This window comes from Bombina bombina, chromosome 3, assembly GCF_027579735.1.
Source record: "Bombina bombina isolate aBomBom1 chromosome 3, aBomBom1.pri, whole genome shotgun sequence".
Classification (NCBI taxonomy): domain Eukaryota; kingdom Metazoa; phylum Chordata; class Amphibia; order Anura; family Bombinatoridae; genus Bombina; species Bombina bombina.
Genome location: NC_069501.1, coordinates 736,933,672 through 736,957,185, shown reverse-complemented (window position 1 = coordinate 736,957,185; position 23,514 = coordinate 736,933,672). Strand labels below are relative to the sequence as shown.

The 23,514-nt window shown below is 40.3% G+C and overlaps 1 protein-coding gene across 1 annotated transcript in view; it reads right to left on the bottom strand.

Moving 5' to 3' along the window:
- The window catches only part of SENP7 (SUMO specific peptidase 7), a 625,329-nt gene that overhangs the window by 257,416 nt on the left and 344,399 nt on the right, over window positions 1-23,514 (bottom strand). The window contains exon 9 of the mRNA XM_053707566.1: window positions 17,534-17,667. Within this exon, the coding sequence (XP_053563541.1) occupies window positions 17,534-17,667 (134 nt within the window). The remainder of the gene's footprint in view (window positions 1-17,533; window positions 17,668-23,514) is intronic.

The following is a 23,514-nucleotide window of genomic DNA, read 5'->3' as shown; positions in this document are numbered from 1 at the left end:
TGATTAAATTTGTGCAGCAATTTTTTCGACATTTATTCTTTTCCACACGTTTGATCCACTATATGTTTTTTTGCACCAAATCCCTTAATGATACCTCTTAACATTTGTATTTCCCCAATATTTCAAGATTTAAAAAGATTTGCTACACAACATTTCATTCAAGCTGAAATGTTTTGCATGTAGTGTTTATGTAATTTGTGTGCAGTGTTTGTGTGTCTGTATAATTTGTGTAGGGTGTGCCTGTGTACTTTGTGTAGGGTTTATGTAGTGTGCAGTGTTTGTGTAATCTGTGAATTTTGTGTAGTGTTTATGCAGTGTCTGTGTACGATGTTTGTGCAGTAATTGTCTGTGTAGTTCATGTAGTGTGTGTGCGTAGTATGTTTAGTGCTTGTATGGTGCATGTCTTTATAGTGTGTGTGTGTGCGTGTGCCTGTGTGTTCTGTTTGTGTAGTATGTGTGTGTTCTAAATTGTTGTGATCAGCCAACTCTGGATGTTCTCAATTATGTGATAGCTAATAGAGATCAATTAGAAAAGTGGAACAATGTCACACTGAAGACAGTAATTAGTCTGCATCTAGTAGTTAAATTGATGTAAAGGGATTTACTCATAATTTAGTTAATGAACTGAGATAAGGCTAATCCATTAGACTAAAAGTGCTGAAAGAATCATTTTAGTGACTCAATGTTAAAAGGATATTTTTTTTAAAAGGAAATTATGTATTTTCAATTTCTGTTTAATTTAAAATCATAATTATAATACCAGAATGTAAAATAGTCCATGTAAAAAGTTATACTAATTGAGAGTAACCAATGGCACTACTAAAGTGAGATAGATCTACATACCCATTATAATTCCACTGTATTAGTAGGATGTGGGTGCTGTGTATAGTTAACTTAATTATTAACAGAGAGAGGAAAGCATACACTTCTAGCACACCTAGATCAAGAAGTAAATGCAATTTAAATCATTATCACTGGCTATTCTGACAGGAATAGATAAAGAACAAGATGGATTAAAATATAACTTTTATTGGGTAAATTAAAATAGGATAAATGCTTAAAAACACACTTAGGTACCGACTGTGTAAGATATGTCCCAACTAGTATTACTTGATTCAGTATATTATTAGAAACACTGTTTTATGTCAGAGTAAAGTACAATCAAACATCTTAAGAGTACGCCACCAGATATGTGGTATTGCAGTAAAATGATACCTCCTAGTGTGGTACTACTGTATTCAATTAAATATAATATGCACAGTGATGTACCAAATATTTGTCTCGCTCTAGTGCAAAAGTAATTGTGGATAGAGACAGTGATTAGCTTGTGTTGTTGAGAGTCCAAAGGTAGAAGGTAATAGTATTGTGCGGCCTTCTTAAGTGTCAGTATGCATCTATGCTGAAAAATGCTGCTACCTAAAATGGATAGAAACAGACTTATTATGCTGTTTTATAGTAAATTCCCCAGATATATGGGGTGTTGATTATGTGTAAATTGTTACAGTGGCGCATACAATTAATAACAGCAGTGGATGCTAGCTTGCATTATTCACAGTATATCTCCTGTATATGTCTGACTATAAGTTACTCTGCGACAGCTAGGGTTGCTGTACTCGGGTGAGTGGTTATATCTACCACGTTACCACTTTTATTATTAATGCGACAATTGTTCTTATAATTTTGGATATGCTGACATGATACTGGTGTATTGGCCGAGTAATCTAAAATATTAAATATATACCCGGTGATTGAAGGATAGCAAAATATGCAATATGCTTGAACAATAATATGTTTTGACAACAACAGTTATAAAGCTCTGTCGTGCCGCTTTCAGCGAATCTATATTTGACAACACAATGTTAGATGATATTGATAATACAGTATATTAAATGCTGTCAGTGCCACTAAAATAAGTAGCAGATGAGCTTGATCTATCGATACAGTTCTTACACAGTGATAAGTTAGTGCTTTTGTGACATATACTGATTCTTAATAATCAGTATGTACAGTCCACTTAAATCGTGACTTAGGTTAATGCAAGAGGTTGAAGTAGGATTAAACAGCTGGCTTGTAGCTACAGTTTATAGAGCGGTTACCTCACATATATAATCATGCCCACTTTAGTAATTGTTTGCTGAGCGGTGGATCTAAGTTAAACTGATACGCTAATGCTGTTATGCTAGCCCAGTGACATTGGATACGGAGTGTGTATCTGGTGCTTAAACAGTAGTGAAATATACACTGAGCTTGAACGGTGATTTGTTCAAAGAGAAAGGTTTACAGGCTTAGACGTGCCGCTCTCAATGTGGCTGAGCTTATCAACACAATATTCAGTAGTAGCGGAACTTGAATTGACTAAGTTATATCAGTGTTGCAACAGGTAAGTAACGAGTTTGCTTATTCTCTCAGTCCAGATATAACACAGTAATCAATTAGTACATACGGGATACCTACACATTACTGATATTTTGATGTGTAAGAGCCGGCGGCAATCCACTATTGTCAAAGCTATAGTTTATAAATTGGCTTCGTAGCTGCGGTTAAATAAACAGAAGTCTTGCAGCTATAGCCGTACCCCCTCTTGCAGTGCGTTAGTTAAATCGGTATACATACACAATACTAATATTTTGATGTGTACAATCCACGTTAGTTAAAGCTACAGTTTATAAGATGGCTCCGTAGCTGCGGTTAGATAAGCGGTAGTCTCGCAGTTATAGCCGTACCCCCTCTTGCAATAAATTAGTTAAATCCGATAGCCTTAAAAGGCCGCCAACAGCGCGGCGCGTTCACCTTTGAAAAAGCCACGTAAGGTGGCGAAACATGTTAGGGACGATAGGGCAATGGTGAGGAGTCCTAGGAGCTCCTGTGTTTTTAGAAAGCCTTAGGCTTCCGACATTTACTGTAGTCCTTCTATTATTTAACCTAATATTTAACTTGTTTTTTGGTATCACACTGCTCTAGTACTTCTAATCCATCCAGCGTACAGCAATTTTCTAACTATTCAATATACTACTGAATATTGTGTTGATAAGCTTAGCCACATTGAGAGCGGCACGTCTAAGTCTGTAAACCTTTCTCTTTGAACAAATCACCGTTCAAGCTCAGTGTATATTTCACTACTGTTTAAGCACCAGATACACACTCAGTATCCAATGTCACTGGGCTAGCATAACAGCATTAGCGTATCAGTTTAACTTAGATCCACCGCTCAGCAAACAATTACTAAAGTGGGCATGATTGTATATGTGAGTTAACCGCTCTATAAACTGTAGCTACAAGCCAGCTGTTTAATCCTAATTCAACCTCTTGCATTAACCTAAGTCACGATTTAAGTGGACTGTACATACTGATTATTAAGAATTAGTATATGTCACATAAGCACTAACTTATCACTGTGTAAGAACTGTATCGATAGATCAAGCTCATCTGCTACTTATTTTAGTGGCACTGACAGCATTTAATATACTGTATTATCAATATCATCTAACATTGTGTTGTCAAATATAGATTCGCTGAAAGCGGCACGACAGAGCTTTATAACTGTTGTTGTCAAAACATATTATTGTTCAAGCATATTGCATATTTTGCTATCCTTCAATCACCGGGTATATATTTAATATTTTAGATTACTCGGCCAATACACCAGTATCATGTCAGCATATCCAAAATTATAAGAACAATTGTCGCATTAATAATAAAAGTGGTAACGTGGTAGATATAACCACTCACCCGAGTACAGCAACCCTAGCTGTCGCAGAGTAACTTATAGTCAGACATATACAGGAGATATACTGTGAATAATGCAAGCTAGCATCCACTGCTGTTATTAATTGTATGCGCCACTGTAACAATTTACACATAATCAACACCCCATATATCTGGGGAATTTACTATAAAACAGCATAATAAGTCTGTTTCTATCCATTTTAGGTAGCAGCATTTTTCAGCATAGATGCATACTGACACTTAAGAAGGCCGCACAATACTATTACCTTCTACCTTTGGACTCTCAACAACACAAGCTAATCACTGTCTCTATCCACAATTACTTTTGCACTAGAGCGAGACAAATATTTGGTACATCACTGTGCATATTATATTTAATTGAATACAGTAGTACCACACTAGGAGGTATCATTTTACTGCAATACCACATATCTGGTGGCGTACTCTTAAGATGTTTGATTGTACTTTACTCTGACATAAAACAGTGTTTCTAATAATATACTGAATCAAGTAATACTAGTTGGGACATATCTTACACAGTCGGTACCTAAGTGTGTTTTTAAGCATTTATCCTATTTTAATTTACCCAATAAAAGTTATATTTTAATCCATCTTGTTCTTTATCTATTCCTGTCAGAATAGCCAGTGATAATGATTTAAATTGCATTTACTTCTTGATCTAGGTGTGCTAGAAGTGAATACTTTCCTCCCTCTGTTAGTAACCATGTAAAAAGTTAGTCTTAATAAAATCTGATTTGCTTTATTTATGCTATACTGTACAATTCACACCTTCATTTGCATAAATACATGCATAAACCCAAAGAAGATTAAGGGGTCGATTTATCAAGCTGTGGTGGACAGGACCGTACATACGTGCCCCTGTCCACCACAGCTCACCACTGTCGAGCAAAATTCAGCTGCCAGAATTCAGCATTGCACACAAGCGCTTGCATGCAATCTGATGATGACCGCTGTTTGTTAAATTCCAAAATTTGAAGAAAAGCTAAGAGGAAGAGTTGCTTTAACAAAGCTGGTGTAAATGACAAATCGTGTTTTGCTCCAGAGAAGTAAAACATAAAAGGCCATGATACCCAAATGTTTAAACACTTGAAAATGATTTAGCTTAGCTGTAAAAAGCTGACTAGAAAATATCACCTGAACATCTCTATTTAAAAATAGAAAGATATTTTACCTCAAAATGTCCTAAGAATTCACAACCCATTGTAAAGGATTTAAAGCAGCAAATCAGTATGCCTGTCCCGGGACCGGCCAGGGAGTGAGCCTCATGCACACTCATGTTATTTCCCTATTCAGTTTAAGGAAGTTTACTATAAAATCTAATGAGATCACAGTAAAAGAGTTCACAACCTTAGCACTGTTGCTGCTGATTGGCTGCAGTTCATTTCTTCTTTTTTTTTGTTTTTTACCTGCAGCTGAACAGCAGCTTAAGAATAACTTTTTACACATGACTTACTCTGGTAACCTGAGGAAATTGTGAGGTAAAAACAGAATTTATGCTTACCTGATAAATTACTTTCTCCAACGGTGTGTCCGGTCCACAGCGTCATCCTTACTTGTGAGATATTCTCTTCCCCAACAGGAAATGGCAAAGAGTCCCAGCAAAGCTGGTCACATGATCCCTCCTAGGCTCCGCCCACCCCAGTCATTCGACCGACGGACAGGAGGAAATATATATAGGAGAAATCATATGATACCGTGGTGACTGTAGTTAGAGAAAATAATTCATCAGACCTGATTAAAAAAACCAGGGCGGGCCGTGGACCGGACACACCGTTGGAGAAAGTAATTTATCAGGTAAGCATAAATTCTGTTTTCTCCAACATAGGTGTGTCCGGTCCACGGCGTCATCCTTACTTGTGGGAACCAATACCAAAGCTTCAGGACACGGATGAAGGGAGGGAGCAAATCAGGTCACCTAAACGGAAGGCACCACAGCTTGCAAAACCTTTCTCCCAAAAATAGCCTCCGAAGAAGCAAAAGTATCAAATTTGTAAAATTTGGCAAAAGTGTGCAGTGAAGACCAAGTCGCTGCCTTACATATCTGGTCAACAGAAACCTCGTTCTTGAAGGCCCATGTGGAAGCCACAGCCCTAGTGGAGTGAGCTGTGATTCTTTCAGGAGGCTGCCGTCCGGCAGTCTCATAAGCCAATCGGATAATGCTTTTAAGCCAAAAGGAAAGAGAGGTAGAAGTCGCTTTTTGACCTCTCCTTTTACCAGAATAAACAACAAACAAGGAAGATGTTTGTCTGAAATCTTTAGTAGCCTCTAAATAGAATTTTAGAGCACGGACTACGTCCAAATTGTGTAACAAACGTTCCTTCTTTGAAACTGGATTCGGACACAAAGAAGGTACAACTATCTCCTGGTTAATATTTTTGTTGGAAACAACTTTCGGAAGAAAACCAGGCTTAGTACGCAAAACCACCTTATCTGCATGGAACACCAGATAGGGCGGAGAACACTGCAGAGCAGATAACTCTGAAACTCTTCTAGCAGAAGAAATTGCAACCAAAAACAAAACTTTCCAAGATAATAACTTAATATCTACGGAATGTAAGGGTTCAAACGGAACCCCTTGAAGAACTGAAAGAACTAGATTTAGACTCCAGGGAGGAGTCAAAGGTCTGTAAACAGGCTTGATTCTAACCAGAGCCTGAACAAATGCTTGAACATCTGGCACAGCTGCCAGCCTTTTGTGAAGTAAAACAGATAAAGCAGAGATCTGTCCCTTCAGAGAACTTGCAGATAATCCTTTCTCCAAACCTTCTTGTAGAAAGGATAGAATCTTAGGAATTTTTATCTTGTTCCATGGGAATCCTTTAGATTCACACCAACAGATATATTTTTTCCATATTTTATGGTAAATTTTTCTAGTTACAGGCTTTCTAGCCTGAATCAGAGTATCTATTACAGAATCTGAAAACCCACGCTTTGATAAAATCAAGCGTTCAATCTCCAAGCCGTCAGTTGGAGGGAAACCAGATTCGGATGTTCGAATGGACCTTGAACAAGAAGGTCCTGTCTCAAAGGTAGCTTCCATGGTGGAGCCGATGACATATTCACCAGGTCTGCATACCAAGTCCTGCGTGGCCACGCAGGAGCTATCAAGATCACCGAAGCCCTCTCCTGATTGATCCTGGCTACCAGCCTGGGAATGAGAGGAAACGGTGGGAATACATAAGCTAGGTTGAAGGTCCAAGGTGCTACTAGTGCATCTACTAGAGTCGCCTTGGGATCCCTGGATCTGGACCCGTAGCAAGGAACCTTGAAGTTCTGACGAGACGCCATCAGATCCATGTCTGGAATGCCCCATAATTGAGTTATTTGGGCAAAGATTTCCGGATGGAGTTCCCACTCCCCCGGATGGAATGTCTGACAACTCAGAAAATCCGCTTCCCAATTTTCCACTCCTGGGATGTGGATTGCAGACAAGTGGCAGGAGTGATCCTCCGCCCATTGAATTATTTTGGTCACTTCTTCCATCGCCAGGGAACTCCTTGTTCCCCCCTGATGATTGATATATGCAACAGTCGTCATGTTGTCTGATTGAAACCTTATGAATTTGGCCTTTGCTAGTTGAGGCCAAGCTTTGAGAGCATTGAATATCGCTCTCAGTTCCAGAATGTTTATCGGGAGAAGAGATTCTTCCCGAGACCATAGACCCTGAGCTTTCAGGGGTTCCCAGACCGTGCCCCAGCCCACCAGGCTGGCGTCGGTCGTGACAATGACCCACTCTGGTCTGCGGAAGCTCATTCCCTGTGACAGATTGTCCAGGGTCAGCCACCAACGGAGTGAATCTCTGGTCTTTTGATCTACTTGAATCGTCGGAGACAAGTCTGTATAATCCCCATTCCACTGTCTGAGCATGCACAGTTGTAATGGTCTTAGATGAATTCGTGCAAAAGGAACTATGTCCATTGCTGCAACCATCAATCCTATTACTTCCATGCACTACGCTATGGAAGGATGAAGAACAGAATGAAGTACTTGACAAGAGCTTAGAATTTTTGATTTTCTGACCTCTGTCAGAAAAATCCTCATTTCTAAGGAATCTATTATTGTTCCCAAGAAGGGAACTCTTGTTGACGGGGACAGAGAACTTTTTTCTTTGTTCACCTTCCATCCGTGAGATCTGAGAAAGGCTAGGACGATATCCGTATGAGCCTTTGCTTTTGACAGAGACGACGCTTGAATCAGGATGTCGTCCAAGTAAGGTACTACTGCAATGCCCCTTGGTCTTAGAACCGCTAGAAGGGACCCTAGTACCTTTGTGAAAATCCTTGGAGCAGTGGCTAATCCAAATGGAAGTGCCACAAACTGGTAATGCTTGTCCAGAAAAGCGAACCTTAGGAACTGTGGATAGGAATATGTAGGTACGCATCCTTTAAATCCACGGTAGTCATAAATTGATTTTCCTGGATAGTAGGTAGGATCGTTCGAATAGTTTCCATTTTGAACGATGGAACCTTGAGAAATTTGTTTAGGATCTTGAGATCCAAAATTGGTCTGAATGTTCCCTCTTTTTTGGGAACTATGAACAGGTTGGAATAAAAACCCATCCCTTGTTCTCTTATTGGAACTGGATGAATCACTCCCATCTTTAACAGGTCTTCTACACAATGTAAGAATGCCTGTCTTTTTATTTGGTTTGAAGATAATTGAGACCTGTGGAACCTTCCCCTTGGGGGTAGTTCCTTGAATTCCAGGAGATAACCTTGAGAAACTATTTCTAGCGCCCAAGGATCCTGAACATCTCTTGCCCAAGCCTGAGCAAAGAGAGAAAGTCTGCCCCCCACCAGATCCGGTCCCGGATCGGGGGCCATCCCTTCATGCTGTTTTGGTAGCAGTGGTAGGCTTCTTGGCCTGCTTACCCTTGTTCCAGCCTTGCATTGGTCTCCAGGCTGGTTTGGGTTGTGAAGTATTACCCTCTTGCTTAGAGGATGTAGAATTAGAGGCTGGTCCGTTTCTGCGAAAGGGACGAAAATTAGGCTTATTTTTAGCCTTAAAAGACCTATCCTGTGGGAGGGCGTGGCCCTTTCCCCCAGTGATGTCTGAAATAATCTCTTTCAAATCAGGTCCAAATAATGTTTTACCCTTGAAAGGGATGTTAAGCAATTTTGTCTTGGAAGACACATCCGCTGACCAAGCCAAAGCGCTCTGCGCGCCACGATAGCAAACCCTGAATTTTTCGCCGCTAATCTAGCTAATTGCAAAGCGGCATCTACAATAAAAGAGTTAGCCAATTTAAGTGCTTGAACTCTGTCCATAACCTCCGAAGATTCTTAATTGAGCGACTTTTCTAGTTCCTTTTCTAGTTCCTCGAACCAGAAACACGCTGCCGTAGTGACAGGAACAATGCATGAAATTGGTTGTAGAAGGTAACCTTGCTGAACAAAAATCTTTTTAAGCAAACCCTCTAATTTTTTATCCATAGGATCTTTGAAAGCACAACTATCTTCGATAGGAATAGTAGTGCGTTTGTTTAGAGTAGAAACCGCCCCCTCGACCTTGGGGACTGTCTGCCATAAGTCCTTTCTGGGGTCGACTATAGGAAATAATTTCTTAAATATAGGGGGGGGGACAAAAGGTATGCCGGGCCTTTCCCACTCTTTATTTACTATGTCCGCCACCCGCTTGGGTATAGGAAAAGCGTCGGGGGGCACCGGAACCTCTAGGAACTTGTCCATCTTACATAATTTCTCTGGAATGACCAAATTGTCACAATCATCCAGAGTAGATAATACCTCCTTAAGCAGTGCGCGGAGATGTTCTAATTTAAATTTAAATGTCACAACATCAGGTTCAGCTTGTTGAGAAATTTTTCCTGAATCTGAAATTTCTCCCTCAGACAAAACCTCCCTCATGGCCCCTTCAGATTGGTGTGAGGGTATGTCAGAACAGTTATCATCAGCGTCCTCTTGCTCTTCAGTGTTTAAAACAGAGCAATCGCGCTTTCTCTGATAAGTAGGCATTTTGGATAAAATGTTTGCTATAGAGTTATCCATTACAGCCGTTAATTGTTGCATGGTAATAAGAATTGGCGCACTAGATGTACTAGGGGCCTCTTGTGTGGGCAAAACTGGTGTAGACACAGAAGGGGATGATGTAGTATCATGTTTACTCCCCTCATTTGAGGAATCATCTTGGGCAATATCATTATCTGTGGCATTGCTGTCCCTACTTTGTTTGGACACTATGGCACAATTATCACATAAATTTAAATGGGGAGACACCTTGGCTTTCATACATATAGAACATAGCTTATCTGATGGTACAGACATGTTAAACAGGCTTAAACTTGTCAACAAAGCACAAAAAACGTTTTAAAATAAAACCGTTACTGTCACTTTAAATTTCAAACTGAAAACACTTTATTACTGAATATGTGAAAAAGTATGAAGGAATTGTTCAAAATTCACCAAAATTTCACCACAGTGTCTTAAAGCATTAAAAGTATTGCACACCAAATTTCAGAGCCGTTTTTACATTTAACCCCTATACAGTCCCAGCTATATGCTTTGCTGAGACCCAACCAAGCCCAGAGGGGAATACGATACCAAATGATGCCTTCTATAAGCTTTTTCAGTGATTCTTAGCTCCTCACACATGCATCTGCATGCCTTGCTCTCCAAAAACAACTGCGCATTAGTGGCGCGAAAATGAGGCTCTGTCTATAACTAGAAAAGGCCCCCATCTGAAAAAGGTGTCCAACACAGTGCCTGCCGTTTTTCTAAACAATCCCCAAGATTATAATAACCATTAATAGTTAGAATCTGCAAAATATGCCTAGCAAAGCAATCGTTTTAGCCCAGAAAAATGTCTACCAGTTTTTTAAGCCCTTATGAAGCCCTTTATTCTTTTATTTAACTAAGAAAATGGCTTACCGGTCCCCATAAGGGGAAATGACAGCCTTCCAGCATTACATAGTCTTGTTAGAAATATGGCCAGTCATACCTTAAGCAGAAAAGTCTGCCAACTGTTTCCCCCAACTTCATCTCAACAGTCCTGTGTGGAAACAGCAATCGATTTTAGTAACTTCTGCTAAAATCATCTTCCTCTTACAAACAGAAATCTTCATCTTTTTTCTGTTTCAGAGTAAATAGTACATACCAGCACTATTTTAAAATAACAAACACTTGATTGAAGAATAAAAACTACATTTAAACACCAAAAAACTCTTAACCATCTCCGTGGAGATGTTGCCTGTGCAACGGCAAAGAGAATGACTGGGGTGGGCGGAGCCTAGGAGGGATCATGTGACCAGCTTTGCTGGGACTCTTTGCCATTTCCTGTTGGGGAAGAGAATATCCCACAAGTAAGGATGACGCCGTGGACCGGACACACCTATGTTGGAGAAATATCTTCCGTTTTTACATAGAGATTCTCAGGTGATATTTTCTAATTATCAAATGTTCTTCGTTCTCTTGCTATCTTTATTTGAAAAAGAAGGCATCTAAGCTAAATAGCCAGGCAATTTTTGGTTCAGAACCCTGGTTGAATTTATCCACCAATCAGCAAGAACAACCCAGGTTATTCACCAAAAATGGGCCGGTATTCTGGTAAGATGGCGAACTTTTGAAAACAGTGAACAATGTCACTTCCTGTGACGTTACATCAGCTGTTTCACAAATTTCGGCCGTAATGCGCAGGCGTGCCAGCGTCATCACATACCTGGCTACATACGTCACTGCTACAATATTTAGTGCTGTGAAATTCCGGGACCCTTTCTAGAGTGCATGCGTGGGATTTTGTATCAGAAATGGTGCGCTCATGGAAAGCTGTTTCTTTGGCTCCTCTGCAATATTTGGAACTCCGCCCCCAACTGCAACTACTCCCATTACTACTAATACTCTAAAGCTGAGTCTCCGTGTTCATGTATGAGAAACAGCCCCCCGGTTATCGCCACTGCTTCTTCTGCTGATCCAATGCAGCTTTTCACAGGCTCCCTTCAATGTCATTGTGTTTCATACATCTCCAATTCATTTCTCATCCACGAGCACGGAGCCTCAGCTTTAGAGTAATTGCGCATTACGACCAAAATTTGTGAAACAGCTGATGTAACGTCACAGGAAGTGAAATGGTTCGCTGTTTTCAAAAGTTTGCCATCTTACCAGAACACCGGCATCTAAACTTACATTCTTGTTTTTAAAATAAAGATACTAAGAGAATGAAGAGAAATTGATAATAGGAGTAAATTAGAAAGTTGCAAAAAATTGCATGCTCTATCTGAATCATGAAAGGAAAAATTTGGGTTCAGTGTCCCTTTAACCTACAGTCACCCATGCTACCTTTAAACCAAGCAAACTGAAATATAGACAAGAGTGACACAGGTCTATATAATCTTGCTAGACATTACAACCAAACAAACTGAAATACAAACAATGGTGATACAGGCCTATGTAATTTTCCAAGACCTTACAACCAATCAAACTGAAATACAAACAATGGTGACACAGGCCTATGTAATATTCCTAGACGTTACAACTAAACAAAATGATATAAAAACAATGGTGACACAGGCCTATGTAATCTTCCTAGACCTTACAACCGAACAAACTGAAATACAAACAATGGGACACAAGCCTATGAAATCTTCCTAGACCTTACAAACAAACTGAAATACAAACAATGGTGATACAGGCCTATGTAATTTTCCTAGACCTTACAACCAAACAAACAAATACTAACAATGGTGACACAGGCCTATGTAATTTTCCTAGACCTTACAACCAAACAAACTGAAATACAAACAATGGTGACACAGGCCTATGTAATCTTCCTAGACCTTACAACCAAACAAACTGAAGTACAAACAAGGTGACACAGGCCTATGTAATCTTCCTAGACCTTACAAACAAACAAACTGAAATACAAACAAGGGTGACACAGGCCTATGTAATCTTCCTAGACCTTACAACCGAACAAACTGAAATACAAACAATGGGACACAGGCCTATGAAATCTTCCTAGACCTTACAAACAAACTGAAATACAAACAATGGTGATACAGGCCTATGTAATTTTCCTAGACCTTACAACCAAACAAACAAATACTAACAATGGTGACACAGGCCTATGTAATTTTCCTAGACCTTACAACCAAACAAACTGAAATACAAACAATGGTGACACAGGCCTATGTAATCTTCCTAGACCTTACAACCAAACAAACTGAAGTACAAACAAGGGTGACAAAGGCCTATGTAATCTTCCTAGACCTTACAACCAAACAAACTGAAGTACAAACAAGGTGACACAGGCCTATGTAATCTTCCTAGACCTTACAAACAAACAAACTGAAGTACAAACAAGGGTGACACAGGCCTATGTAATCTTCCTGGACCTTACAACCAAACAAACTGAAGTACAAACAAGGGTGACACAGGCATATGTAATCTTCCAAGACCTTACAACCAAACAAAATGAAGTACAAACAAGGGTGACACAGGCCTATGTAATCTTCCTAGACCTTACAACCAAACAAACTGAAGTACAAACAAGGGTGACACAGGCCTATGTAATCTTCCTAGACCTTACAACCAAACAAACTGAAGCACAAACAAGGGTGACACAGGCCTATGTAATCTTCCTAGACCTTACAACCAAACAAACTGAAATACAAACAATGGTGACACAGGCCTATGTAATACTCCTAGATGTTACAACTAAACAAAATGAAATACAAATAATGGTGACACAGGCCTATGTAATCTTCCTAGACCTTACAACCAAACAAACTGAAATACAAACAATGGTGACACAGGCCTATGTAATATTCCTAGATGTTACAACTAAACAAAATGAAATACAAATAATGGTGACACAGGCCTATGTAATCTTCCTAGACCTTACAACCAAACAAACTGAAATACAAACAATGGTGACACATGCCTATGTAATATTCCTAGATGTTATAACTAAACAAAATGAAATACAAATAATGGTGACACAGGCCTATGAAATCTTCCTAGACCTTACAAACAAACAAACTGAAATACAAACAATGGTGACACAGGCCTATGTAATCTTCCTAGATGTTACAACTAAACAAAATGAAATACAAATAATGGTGACACAGGCCTATGTAATCTTCCTAGACCTTACAACCAAACAAACTGAAATACAAACAATGGTGACACAGGCCTATGTAATATTCCTAGATGTTACAATTAAACAAAATGAAATACAAATAATGGTGACACAGGCCTATGTAATCTTCCTAGACCTTACAAACAAACAAACTGAAATACAAACAAGGGTGACACAGGCCTATGTAATCTTCCTAGACCTTACAAACAAACAAACTGAAATACAAACAAGGGTGACACAGGCCTATGTAATCTTCCTAGACCTTACAACCAAACAAACTGAAATACAAACAAGGGTGACACAGGCCTATGAAATCTTCCTAGACCTTACAAACAAACTGAAATACAAACAATGGTGACACAGGCCTATGTAATCTTCCTAGACCTTACAAACAAACAAACTGAAATACAAACAAGGGTGACACAGGCCTATGTAATATTCATAGACCTTACAACCAAACAAACTGAAATACAAACAAGGGTGACACAGGCCTATGAAATCTTCCTAGACCTTACAAACAAACTGAAATACAAACAATGGTGACACAGGCCTATGTAATCTTCCTAGACCTTACAAACAAACAAACTGAAATACAAACAAGGGTGACACAGGCCTATGTAATATTCATAGACCTTACAACCAAACAAACTGAAATGCAAACAATGGTGACACAGGCCTATGTAATCTTCCTAGACCTTACAAACAAACAAACTGAAATACAAACAAGGGTGACACAGGCCTATGTAATATTCATAGACCTTACAACCAAACAAACTGAAATACAAACAATGGTGACACAGGCCTATGTAATCTTCCTAGATGTTACAACTAAACAAAATGAAATACAAATAATGGTGACACAGGCCTATGTAATCTTCCTAGACCTTACAACCAAACAAACTGAAATACAAACAATGGTGACACAGGCCTATGTAATATTCCTAGATGTTACAATTAAACAAAATGAAATACAAATAATGGTGACACAGGCCTATGTAATCTTCCTAGACCTTACAAACAAACAAAATGAAATACAAATAATGGTGACACAGGCCTATGTAATCTTCCTAGACCTTACAAACAAACAAACTGAAATACAAACAAGGGTGACACAGGCCTATGTAATCTTCCTAGACCTTACAACCAAACAAACTGAAATACAAACAAGGGTGACACAGGCCTATGAAATCTTCCTAGACCTTACAAACAAACTGAAATACAAACAATGGTGACACAGGCCTATGTAATCTTCCTAGACCTTACAAACAAACAAACTGAAATACAAACAAGGGTGACACAGGCCTATGTAATATTCATAGACCTTACAACCAAACAAACTGAAATGCAAACAATGGTGACACAGGCCTATGAAATCTTCCTAGACCTTACAAACAAACTGAAATACAAGCAATGGTGACACAGGCCTACGTAATATTCCTAAATGTTACAACTAAACAAAATGAAATACAAATAATGGTGACACAGGCCTATGTAATCTTCCTAGACCTTACAAACAAACAAACTGAAATACAAACAAGGGTGACACAGGCCTATGTAATCTTCCTAGACCTTACAACCAAACAAACTGAAATACAAACATTGGTGACACAGGCCTATGAAATCTTCCTAGACCTTACAAACAAACTGAAATACAAGCAATGGTGACACAGGCCTATGTAATATTCCTAGATGTTACAACTAAACAAAATGAAATACAAATAATGGTGACACAGGCCTATGTAATCTTCCTAGACCTTACAATCAAACAAACTGAAATACAAACAATGGTGACACAGGCCTATGAAATCTTCCTAGACCTTACAAACAAACTGAAATACAAACAATGGTGACACAGGCCTATGAAATCTTCCTAGACCTTACAAACAAACTGAAATACAAACAAACAATGGTGACACAGGCCTATGTAATTTTCCTAGACCTTACAACCAATCAAACTGAAGTACAAACAAGGGTGACACAGGCCTATGTAATCTTCCTAGACCTTACAACCAAACAAACTGAAGTACAAACAAGGGTGACACAGGCCTATGTAATCTTTCTAGACCTTACAACCAAACAAACTGAAGCACAAACAAGGGTGACACAGGCCTATGTAATCTTCCTAGACCTTAGAACCAAACAAACTGAAGTACAAACAAGGGTGACACAGGCCTATGTAATCTTCCTAGACCTTACAACCAAACAAGCTGAAGCACAAACAAGGATGACACAGCCCTATGTAATCTTCCTAGACCTTACAACCAAACAAACTGAAATACAAACAAGGGTGACACAGGCCTATGTAATATTCCTAGATGTTACAACTAAACGAAATGAAATACAAATAATGGTGACACAGGCTTATGCAATCTTCCTAGACCTTACAAACAAACAAACTGAAATACAAACAAGGGTGACACAGGCCTATGTAATCTTCCTAGACCTTACAACCAAACAAACTTGAAATACAAACTAGACCTTACAAACAAACTGAAATACAAACAATGGTGACACAGGCCTATGTAATTTTCCTAGACCTTACAACCAAACAAACAAATACTAACAATGGTGACACAGGCCTATGTAATTTTCCTAGACCTTACAACCAAACAAACTGAAGTACAAACAAGGGTGACACATGCCTATGTAATCTTCCTAGACCTTACAACCAAACAAACTGAAGTACAAACAAGGGTGACACAGACCTATGTAATCTTCCTAGACCTTACAACCAAACAAACTGAAGTACAAACAAGGGTGACACAGACCTATGTAATCTTCCTAGACCTTACAAACATGAACAAGGATCCCACTCTAAAACAGGAATGGGTATGCACCCCATGCCACTAGCAAAACTCACAGTACTGTGTGCTCATGAGCAGTCACATACAGCTGTATTTGCTTACACAATGACATAAGGCAGTTAACCCCAAACCAGCCTGGCTGCAAAGCCCATAGGAACAATTCCATGTATTTATATATAAAAATAAAACAAAGCATGCCCTACTAGTCAGGGAGAGAGGAGTAGGTTTAACAACACAAAATAAAAGCTAAAACTTTTAAAATGTAATATATACTGCAAAGTGTGTGGCAAGCATGTTTAAATGGTATGTCACACAAACATTCACAAGTACCATTACATTAATTGTCACTTTAATTGTCAGAAGACAGATTATCTTCAACCGAGAGTGTTAAAGACAAATGTGCACTACCACTATTTACTGTAATATAGGATCTTGGTTGGCTAGTCTCATATAATATTCCACACAGTTTATTTCTATGTGTAAATATAAAGTTTTTGTTTTTAAATGTATCTTAGTCAAGCCCATAATTAGTAAATAAACAGTATGATTGCAGAACGGAAAAGTGTAAGCTTGAGGGCCTCTCTAACTGTAGCTCTGTTGCATAAAATGAATCTACAACTGATTGTGCTCAAGGGCAGGGCGCTCCTCTCCTTTTGCTTATGTTTGTCAATGTAAGTGGAGTAATGTACATTGTATAGCCATACATGTCTCAATGTAAGTTTTTTATTGTATTGCACCCTTATGATTGTAATGTACCTTTGTATAGCGCTGCATAAAATGTTGCCGATTAATAAATAAACTATAACAATAATAGTAGTAAAAAAAATGTCATAGTTTAATAAAAACAAAATACTGATAAATGTAAGGTTCCTTAGGTTAATAGTTATACATACTTCAAGAGAGATCTACTTCTCTCTATTTCTGTCCATCGTTCATCTTGCTTGGAAACCCGAGAAACAGAATGCTGACCATTTTTGTGACGGTGTAAAACTGTATAAGTAGGTAGATTGTGCTCTTTTCTTGAGCCCTAAAGGAGAAATAAAAACAATTCCTCAAAGTATAGAAAAACTGGTGTGTATATTAAAATGAATGTCAACTTTCATGAATCAGTGCCCGTTTTTTAAAAAAACTATTAAAAACAGGGGCACTTCCCAAGACGGCAAGCCAGGTACACTTGGCACTGCTGCTACTTATGATCACTGGAGCGAAAAAGCTGATACCAAGAAAATGGAAGACCCGCTCGATCCCTACCCTGGGAGAGTGGAGTCTTCAGGTAGAGGAATTGCTGACCCTAGAGAGATACCACTATCTCAAAAACCACACATTAGACAAATTTGAACTTCTATTAGCGTTATGGCGCGGCACAATATAAAGCCCTTGCTGCTGGATACACCCCCTTTTCTCTAATGACCTACTCCCGACTCTCCCCTCCCTCTATACAGGTTGTTTGATACATTGTTCTCACATGTTCATCTAAAAATTGTTTAAAAACAGTATGATTGTAAACTCGTTTCCAGCTGAGTCCTGGGAACGGGGGCAGATTTCAATTTGAAGTGTATGACTTTTTCAGCCTCTAATTACCTGTGTATTTTTCATAAGTGTTATGTGGCTTTATCACACTTGTATTTTTGTTATTCAATAAAGCTCTTTTAAAAAAAATTGACATTCACTTTAATAATTACTTTGCTTGGTACGACACTGGGGGTTTGGAAAGAAACTGAAAAGCATACAGATTTATTATTGCAGTGTTTAATGTCACAGTTTAGTGTAAACTATTGTGAAACATTAGGAGGCAAAAACATAAATTATGCTTACCTGACCTTCCATTTGTTTGCTGCTGAATTAGAAAAATGCACATCCCTAGCCAAAAGTATATGGACACCACTACTAATTATTGAGTTCAGGTCAGGGTAGCCACACCGATTGCTGAGGACTTGGTGGAACTAATGACAAAGACAACAGACCAATCTATTATTAACTGATGGCCCAGCTTATGAGGATCCTGTTTCCTTCTTAATATGAGAGTCCAGGGCATCATTCCTTACTGTTGGGAAATACTGAACCTGGCCACCAGGATGAGGCAATGACACCCCAGTCAAAGGCTTAAATACAAACCCCCCCCCCCCCCCCCCCCACTTCCCTCATATCCCAGTCAATCTGCCAAGGGAACAAGGAACAGTAGGAGAAATATCAGGGTATAAATGGTGCCGGAATAGAATAACACATTTTGGTCCGCCCATCGGAGTATACAGGCGGGGGCCATGGACTCTCCTCATACAGAAGAAAATGAAATTATCAGGTAAGCATAATTTATGTTTTCCTTCTAAATATGAGAAGAGTCCATGTTATCATTCCTTACTGTTGGGAAAACTATACCCAAGCTCTAGAGGACACTGAATGATAACGGGAGGGGTAGAGAAAAAGCGGACCATAATCTGAGGGCAACACAGGCTGTAAAACCTTTCTCCCAAAAGCTGCTTAAGCCGAAGCAGAAACGTAAATTTTGTAGAATTTAGAAAAAAGGAAGACCAGGTAGCCGCCTTACAAATCAGATACATTGAGGCCTCGTTCTTAAAGACCCAAGAGGACGCCACAGCTCTAGTGGAATGAACCGTAATCCTCTGAGGAGGTCTAAGTCCCGCTGACTGGTAAGCTATGCGTATAACACTCCTCAACCAAAAAGATAAGGAAGTTGAAGAGGCCTTCAGATCCTTACGCTTCCCAGAGTAGATAACAAACAAGGACGAAGTTTGTCTAAAATCCTTAGTAGCATGAAGATAAAACTTCAAAGCTCAAACCACATCCAGATTATGAAGTAAACGTTCCTTCGGAGAAGAAGGATTAGGCCACAAGGAAGGAAACACAATCTCTTGATTGATGTTACTATCAGACAACACCTTAGGAAGAAAACCCAAGCGGGTAGGTAGGACAGCCTTATCCGAGTGAAACACCAGATAAGAAGACTCACATTGCAAGGCTGCCATTTCAGAAAATCTGTGTGCCGACGCAATAGCCAATAGAAAAAGAACCTTCCAGGACAACAATTCAATGTCAACTGAATGCATAGGCTCACACGGAGCCCGTTGCAAAAATTTAAGAACAAGATTCAAACTCCAAGGTGGAGCGTTAGATCTAAACACAGGTCTGAACAAGTAAGCTCTCCACACCTTATGGTAGATGCGACGAGTAACAGGCTTACAAGCCTGAATGAGATTGTCAATAACCCTCTCAGAGAAACCTCTCTTGGCTAAGACTAAGCGTTCAATCCCCATGTAGTCATCCTCAGGGAATCTATATTTTAATGAACAAAGGGACCCTGTTCCAGCAGATCCCTGCAAAAAGGTAACCTCCATGGAAGAGATGAGGACATCCCCCACCAGGTCCGCGAACCACATCCTTCGTGGCCACGATGGAGCAAGTATCACTTGCTCCTGCTTGATGCGGGCCACTACACGAGGGAGAAGTGGTAACGGTGTAAAAATTTAAATTAGATTGAATCTCCAAGGCACCGCTAATGCATAATATCCGGCGTCCCCCATCTGTCGCAAATCTCCGCAAACACCTCTGGACGGAGAGACCATTCCCCCGGATGAAAGGATTGTCTGCTGATAAAATCAGCTTCCCAGTTGTCCACAACCGGAATGTGGATCGCTGACCGCGAGAAGATGTGGGCCTCCGCCAATTCCAGAATCCGAGATACTTCCCTCATTGCTAGGGAGCTCCTTGTTCCCCTTTGATGGTTGATGTAAGCCGTCAAGATTATGTTGTCTGTTTGGAATCTGATAAACTGAGACAAAACCAGAAGAGGCCAAGCCTTCAGAGCATTTAAGATTGCTCGAAGTTCCAAAATGTTGATCGGTACAAGAGATTCCTCTCAAATCCACAGGCCCTGTGCCTTCCTGGCACCCCAAACAGCTCCACATCCTGTTAGACTTGCGTCCGTAGTCACAATCGACCAGGATGGTCTCAAGAAGGATGTCCCTTGGGACAGGTGATATGGACAGAGCTACCAAGAGTGCAATTCTCTCGACCGGTTGTCCAGAGAAATCTGTTGAGACAGATCTGAATGATCGCGGTTCCACTGTCCCAGCATGCACAGCTGAAGTGGTCTGGAATCTGGCAAAAGGAATGATGTCCATTCAGGACCAATCACCTCCATAAACCGAGTCACAGAGGACCTTAAGGAGGTCTGGAGGGCAAGACAAGCGAAGTTAGCTTGTGACGTCTCTGGTTTGTAAGGAATATCCTCATGGATATGGAATCTAATACAGTACCCAGGAATTCTACCTTGATACTGGAAGTAAGAGAACTCTTTTCTAAGTTTATCTTCCATCCATGAGATTGAAGAAGAAGTATACGATCCTTCTAATGGACCTCTGCTAGACAACAGGAGGGTCCTTGAACCATAATGTCATCCAAGTATGGTACTACTGCTATACCTCTGGTTCTGGCCACTGCCAGTAGAGCCCCCAGAACCTTCGTAAAAAATCTTGGAGCAGTAGCTAGACCAAACAGCAGTGTTTTTTGTGTATAGGAACGTGAAGGTAAGCATCTTTCCGATCTATCGTGGTCATGAACTGTCCTTCCTGAACTAAGGGAAAGATGGACCTTATTGATTCCATTTTGAATGAGGGGAAAGATAGAAATTTGTTTAAACACTTTAGGTTCAGAATCGTGCGGAAGGTTCCCTCCTTCTTCTGGACCACAAACAGGTTTGAATAGTATCCTAGACCTCTTTCCGCAAGAGGAACCAGTACAATCACTCCCAGGGAGGAGAGATCCCTCAAGCACCCCAGAAAGGCTTCTTGTTTTTCTTGCCCTGAACACAGGTTTGACAAGAGGAATCATCCCCTGGGTGGATGAGACTTGAAACCAATCTTGTAACCCTGAGCGATGACCTCCAGGACCTACGGGTCTTGCATGTCCCCAAACCAAGCGTCCGAAAAGAGCAATAGTCTGCCCCCTACCAGATCCATAGCCGGATCAGGGGCCGCTCCATCAGGCCGACATTGTCTCGGCGGGCTACTTGTTTTGCTTGGACTTATTCCAGGACTGAGCCTGCTTCCAAGTCCCCTTGGATTGCTTGGACTTTGCGGAGGGCTGCTGACGTTGGGATTTATCCGAACGAAAATTAGGACCTTGTCCTTTAGGTTTGATCTTATCTTGCAGTAAAAAGGCACCCTTGCCTCCTGTAACTGTGGGAATCAATTGAGTCCAGGCATGGACCAAATAGAATATTTCCCTTAAATAGGAGGGAAAGAAGTCTTGACTTCAAAGTCATGTCCGAAGACCAGGACTTCAGACATAGTACCCTATGGGCTTGAACAGAAAAACCTGAAGCCTTAGCATTCAGGCGAATAATCTGCATATTTGCATCACAAATAAAAGAATTAGCTATCCTTAAGGCCTTAATTCTTTCTTGGATCATGTCGAGGGGACCCTCCACCTCGATCAACTCAGATAAGGAGTCGCAAAAGTAGGTAGCCGCTCCCGCAACCACCGCCGCTGCCGGTTGAAACAAATATCCCATATGTTGAAACATCTTTATCAACAGAGTTTCTATCTTCTTATCCATGGGGTCTTTAAACGACAAACTATCCTCAAGCGGGATAGTAGTATGCTTAGCAAGCATGGAGATAGCACCATCCACCTTGGGGGTGGAACCCCACAACTCCAGTTGAGAGTTCGGAACCGGGAATAATTTTTTAAAAGAAGAAGGGGAAAATGAAGAGCCAAGTCTTTCCCATTCCTTCTTAATAATGTTCGCCATCTTTACGGGAACCAGGAAAGTCTGTGGTACAACCCTGTCCTCATAGAACTTATCTAATTTAGAAATTAAAGATTCCACAGGCAATTTAGGCTCTGGGACCTCTAAAGTAGCCAAAACTTCCTTTAGCAATAAGCGTAAATTTTCAATCCTAAATCTAAAGTCTGGTTCCTCCGCAGCTGGAGGCTAAGAGGCAGCAGAATCCGACCCAGAAAGAGCATCCTCTGTAGCATCAGAGGCATCTTCATCAGCAGATAATCTAGTATCAGATAAATCCAACAAGCTAGTAGATGACCCCCGAGAAGGATAGCAATATTTGACCTTTCGCTTGTGCTTAGCAGTGCGAGGTAAAGCACTAAAGGCCGCAAACACTGCCATTTGCAACTGCTCAGCAAAGTCTGGCGGTAAAAGGGCCCCTTCCAGATGGAGGATTAGGAAAGCTGCATGTGTATTGGGAGATGACTGTAGGGTGCGCACCTCACGGGACGGAGACTCCTCAGAGGTGGACGGCTCAGTGGTACTAAACATATTAAACTTTTTTGACATGATTACATTATCAAGGCATGTGGAACATAATTGAGCAGGCAGGTATACCGTGGCCTCCTCACAATATAGACAGGTATTAGACTTAGGTAAAGAGGGAGTAGCCTCTAACACATCAGACTCCTCCATAGCTTGCGCTTATAAAGCAAACTTTGATAATAAGAAAAAAACAGCACCTGTATACCCCCAATGGCTGGGGCAATCACCACCTCCTATGACCCAGGTCCAACAGAGAAACTGCTTTGTCTTCTGTAAACCGCATGGTCAGGAAAGAGGAAATCAGTGTGACCACAACCGGTCACGTGGTGCGCAATGCAGGACCGCCCCTGCTATAGGAAAAAGCTCACCAAGCCTTTCAGGCTGCGTAGCTTACCAAAACGAAAGTAAAACCTGTACATTCCAACATCTGCCTGAGCTTCATCTCATACATGTCGCAGCATAAACATAATAAAATAAAATTATGCGATTAATTTCCCCTGTTCAATAATCCCCCTCCGGAGATATTAACCCTTGATTCCATACAGATAAAAGGAGCCACACAGTGACCCACCATATGTGTATAAA